The 5,554-nt window shown below is 45.8% G+C and overlaps 1 protein-coding gene across 2 annotated transcripts in view; it reads right to left on the reverse strand.

Moving 5' to 3' along the window:
• The window catches only part of LPIN1 (lipin 1), a 159,122-nt gene that overhangs the window by 25,414 nt on the left and 128,154 nt on the right, over positions 1 to 5,554 (reverse strand). For both annotated transcript variants that reach the window (XM_011965275.1, XM_011965276.1), the window contains exons 16-18: positions 2,621 to 2,747; positions 1,102 to 1,250; positions 494 to 580 (exon numbers count right to left, since the gene is read on the reverse strand). In XM_011965275.1, the coding sequence (XP_011820665.1) occupies positions 494 to 580; positions 1,102 to 1,250; positions 2,621 to 2,747 (363 nt within the window). The remainder of the gene's footprint in view (positions 1 to 493; positions 581 to 1,101; positions 1,251 to 2,620; positions 2,748 to 5,554) is intronic.

Below are 5,554 nucleotides of genomic sequence, written 5' to 3' on the forward strand. Positions count from 1 at the left end.
GCTGCTGGTTGGCTCACAGGGCCTGCAATGCCGACAAAACTTGCCTGGAAACTGCAACTTTTTAGCCTACAGAAAATCACTTGGCATATGTAACATATAAGCTCCTATTTCTTCATCTGGCTACCTCTGCCATCCCTCAGGATGAGCAGACTGGGATCTACCGGCGCACAGACTGGGATAACCTTTTTAGAGGGCAATTCACCCCAAACCTCAATCTCACCCCTAACGCTGCCACCATCTGTGTTCTCCTAGTAATCGATTCCCCTATACTTCGCTCCTTGTTTCTTGGTATTGAATTCAAATTTAGAGTTGCTGGGATTCACTTTCACTCTGGACTCTCCACTGCCACCCCTGACCCCCACTGCCCCTCCCTGGTTGAGGTGCAGCCCTCTCTACAAGTCACCCCGTGCTAGGGCAGGAAAGATTCCATATGCAGAGTGTGGTGCATACAACCAACGTTTGCAGGAGGCGGAAACAGGCACTCTGTACTCACTGGCTCACTTTATGGTACAGCTTAGCAATGCCCTGGTGGGTCCAATCCTTCCCAAGGGTGGGCAAAATGTGGCCAAGAGTATCTGATCTAAATGAAGAGAAAAAGAGAAAAATAAAGTAAAATTCCCATTCAGATTCATTGCACCATTCATGCCTCATTAAAAAAAAAAAAACAAAACACACACACACACACACACACACACACACAAACAAGACCCACAACTTTCTTTCTGGATAGAAAGCCCAAGGCTCAAGTCATCAAAGTCGATGCTGACGGAGGGACATGGCAATCCACGGAAGGACGCCTCCAGTCTGATCATGCATCGAGGTGCCTGGCTTGCTGAATCAAAGGAAAAGGCCATTCCGAAAAGACGCTCTTGAGAAGCCCCCACAGAAGCAACCAAGTCGGAGAGATAATACCCTAGAGGGGAACAACCCAGCCCTAAACACAATGATTGACACCAAGGACCTGAAACTAAGCAGCTCCAACTGCACCAGAATTCGAACCGTGCAAGTCCCATGAGGGGAGCGGAGGTGCCAACACCAGGCCCAGAGACCACGCGGTGAAGCAAAGAAATCTACCATGGCCCCCAAGTCAGCAGGACCTACCTGGTGATCGTCCCGTCAATATCGGAAATGATGACTTTATCATCCCAGTTCCACAGATAGATGGTGCCCTCACAGCGGCAGGTGCCTTGGTACTGCGTGGTGACACTGAAAACCACGTCGTTGGGGCCATTCTTCAACTTCAAGCTTTTCTGAAGAACATGAACCATTAATATTTGTCTGCTTGAGTGAAAGGCCCTGATGGATGGGCATTTGGATTCTGTTCCATGAGAAGCAGCATTTGGCTTTAAAAACAAGGGGCTGTCCTGGGCCCTTGTATAATTCTTTCTTTCCCCCACCCTTCCTTGTTCTGGTTCTTTCTGGGGTTGGACAGGCAAAACGAAACCTCAGCTCTCTCAGGCCCCCTTGTAATGCAATGTGCCTACTTGCTACAGAGTTGTTTTACTTCCCAGGATAATGCTAATTTGGCCCAGTATTTTCAGATTAGAGTCATTAGCCAGGATTCAATGACGAGGCTATCCAGCATAATAAATCACAATTTTGGAATAGGATACACTTACCACTCCATGACTAAACAGGAAGGTCATAATTCAGGAAGACAAATTTAAGCCAAGTGTGAAAATACATTACCCTACATAACCATGTTTTTAAGTTGTTATTATTATATTGACACAAATTGGAAAAAGAGAAGTCTCGGTTATCAGTCATGCCTCATATCCAGAAGAATATAGTCTAGACACAAAGAAATCACACCAAATTCAAAATGCAAAGTGACTTTTGAGCAGTGTTGAGTCTCTGTGCCAGGACTCCTGGTGCATTCAGACTCCTGCCATTCAGACCCCCAGGCTGCCTGACCGCAGGTGTCCCCAGTGTCACCAGTGGGAGCCGGGAGTCACACAGAGACTCTCAGGCTGCAGGGTCCCACACATGGCCTGAGTGGGTGTCTGGGCCTGTTCCTTATCGTTTCCTAGTAAACACCCTCATGCCTGAACCAGGCGCCCCACTAACTCAGGGGAAATGCAAAAGACTTGATTCACAAAAAAAGCAAGGATAGGCGCCCAGTGGCCATGACCAATGGGATCCAAGAAAGGGCTTTTAATTAAAACTGGTCTCACACATGGAAAAATAAAAGGACACCATGACCAGGTGATGCCCCTGGTTACCTGAAATTCTCTAAATTCTATCAGAACTGCTTGAGTTCCACCAACGGAAGAGATGCATTTGAGTTAACAAACATCTCTCTCTTGAAGCAAAAACACCCTTGAGTGATTTTCAAGTCTATCCGTGATTGACACCTCAGGATGAATTAGCTCTGCCAGGCCGCCTTCCTCCTAAGGAAGGCCAGCAAAAGGAGAAGACAAAACGGAAGGTCATATTGGGGACCCAGGCTGGATAGTGCTGGAGTCAGGGTGGAAACAACAGGCACCCAGTTGAGGGACTGCAGGCCCGCTGGGATGAAAGGTGATAAGTAAGGGGCACATCCCAACCATCACACAGCCTTAGGAGTCTGCAGAAACCTCATGTGCTTACAACACAGCCACGGCAAGCATGGGAGACTCACAAGCTGCTCGGAAGTCAGCCGAAGAGTCTTCTTGTAGCTGACGTTAGGCAGAAGAGGGAGGTGGCCTGAGTTTGATGGTTTGGCAGCTGCGCGCTCCTCATCACTGGAGGATGATTCATGCTTTACTCTGGAACACACAGTGATGTCATCACCAATTAGAAAATGCATCTGGGTAGCCACAAAAAATGCATTAGCCTTTAATCAATGACTAAGTCAATCCAGTCTCTCCTGAGTCCCGTCTCTTGGGTGATCATTTACCATAAGATGCTAAATTTATCAATGAACTCTCACTACATCCCCATTCATGCATCTCTTGCATTTCACATGTGGGGGCTGCCTCTCCTCATTCACTTGCCTATTGATGAGCTACAATCACTATTTTAAGCCAACAGGTTCCTATTCATGACAAGCAGGGTTAAACTCCCTCTTGGCCTAGGAAGATGCTAACTGTCTTCTCTGTCTCTCCTCTCTTCCTATCTGTGACTGCAGGCCAAGCGCTTGGAGTCCAAGTTTCTACAAGTCCAAACTCATCCGTCAGTTCCCTGTATAAAGCTCGCCAAATATACAACTCCAAGGAATTAGGGACTTTCTAGGACTTACGAACAGGTGCCAGTGAAAGCAAGGAAGAATCACCAATTCTACCCTGCAGGATCCCCCAGAGGGTCATCCCATGAGCAAGGAATATGCCTTACTTCCCTGCTCAGAATATACAGGTCAGTGTCCCTAACTCACTTCCCTGCTCAGAATATACAGCTCAGTGTCCCTAACTCCTCTAGACTTTTTTGTTCAGTGGGGAGCTGGGAGGTGCAGGGTGGGAATCAGGCTCGTTTTCTTTAAATAGTTCACATAAAGTACATCTGTAATTAGCTGTTCACTCAGTGAAAATCCTACTATGACATAATCCCCAACCCAGTAGTATTAGCTCTGCCTTCCAGGACCACTATCTTTGAAAATGCCTCAATGCTATATGAAGCGCTTAGTAAATGCCTTAGACTAAATGGAAAAGGCTGAGTGCCCCGAAAGCAGCACATCCCAAGCCCTCCGGTACTTTGCCTTCCTACAAAGCTTCTGGCTCAGCACCTTCCTCTCGGCAAGGTTAGCGTATACACAGAGCTCCAGCTCATTTTTTTTTAACTGTTTTTTTTATTTTTTATTTTTCTATTGACATATTAATTGTACATATTTATGGGGTACATGTAATATTCTGATAAATGCATACATTTGCATTTATCAAAATATCATGCATACCCTGATCAAACCAGGGTAATCAGCATATCCATCACCCCAAACTGTTATCATTTCTTTGTGTTGAAAACATTCCAAATCTTCTCTTCTAGCTATTTTGAAATTTATAATTACTGTTAACTATAATCATTCTATGCCATCAAACACCAAAACTTATTCTTTTCATCTAACTGTATGTTTGTACTCATTAACCAACCTCTCTTCATGCGCCTCTCCCCTCTACCGTTCCCAGGTCTGGTAACCACCATTCTACCCTCCACCTCCATGAGATCAACATTTTCAGCTCCCACATATGCGTAAGAACACGTAATATTTGTTTTTCTGTGCCTGGCTTATTTCACTTAACATGATGACCTCCAATTCCACCTATGTTGCCACAAATGACAGGATTTATTCTTTTTTATGTCTGAATAGTACTCCATTGTGTGTATGTATCACATTTTTCTTCATCCATTTATCCACTGATGGACACTTAGCTTGGTTCCATACTTCAACTCCTGTGAATAGTGCTGTGATAAACATGGGGCTGCAGGCATCCCTTTGACATCCTGATTTCCCTTCCTTTGGATAAATACTCAGTAGCAGGATTGCTGGATTGTATGGTAGTTCTATTTTTAGTTTTCTAAGAAATCTCCTACTGTTTTCCCATAATAGCTGTACTAATTCACATTCCCACCAACAGTGTTTAAGAGTTCCCTTCTCCCCACATCCTTCGAAGCATTTGTTATTTTTTGTGTTTTTGATAGTAGCCATGCTAACTGGGGTGAGATGCTATCTCACTGTGGTTTTGATTTGCACTTTCCTGATTAGTGATGTTGAGCAAATGGGACTAGATCACATTCAACAGCTACGGCCCAGCAAAAGAAACAATCAACAGAGCAAAGAGACAACCCGTTAAATGGGGAAGACACGTGCAAACTCCTCATTCAACAAGGGGCTGATACCCTGAACATACAAGGAACTCAAACAACTCAACAGCAGAGAAACCAATAATCCCGTTTAAAAGTGGGCAAAGGATCTGAATTTCACAAGAGATGTACCAGTGTGTGTCTTATCTTTTTATGTCAATAAACTCTCTCCTCTCAGTGCTAACTTCCTCTCATCCTACTGCCTCCTGTTTCCCCCGCCCTTGCCTCCCTTAAGATCTCCTATGCAACCTACAGCTTTCGGACCCCATAAGTGTTCATTTGAGAAGTGATTCCCAGCCTCACCGACACGGCAAAACCCATCTCTACAAAAAATTAAAAAATTAGCTGGGCATGGTGGCGCATGCTTGTAGTCCCAGCTACTTGGGAGGCTGAGGCAAGAGAATCACTTGAACCCAGGAGGCAGAGGTTGCAGTAAGCCAAGAATGCGCCACTGCACTCCAGCCTGGGTGACAGAGTAAGACCCTGTCTCAAAAAAGAAAAAAAAGAGATCCCTACAACCCAGTACTGCCCAATACTGGGGAGACGTGAAGGAGGACAGCGTTCCACAGCACCCTCACTTCTGTGGTGTTTCCAACGCACTTGTGTGGAGACCTGGCTCCTTCCAGTCCTAGAATGAGCAGGCCCTGCCTAAGCACCTGCTCCCTGGGCCCCAGGAAAGGGAGGTCTGTGGGCTTCGGGCTGCTGGCCCAGAGCTCGTTCAACCAACACTCAAGCATACCATGCCACGCATCAATGGCACAGCAAATAACCTATTCCTACT

Source organism: Mandrillus leucophaeus, unplaced genomic scaffold, assembly GCF_000951045.1.
Source record: "Mandrillus leucophaeus isolate KB7577 unplaced genomic scaffold, Mleu.le_1.0 Scaffold72, whole genome shotgun sequence".
In the NCBI taxonomy this organism is placed as follows: domain Eukaryota; kingdom Metazoa; phylum Chordata; class Mammalia; order Primates; family Cercopithecidae; genus Mandrillus; species Mandrillus leucophaeus.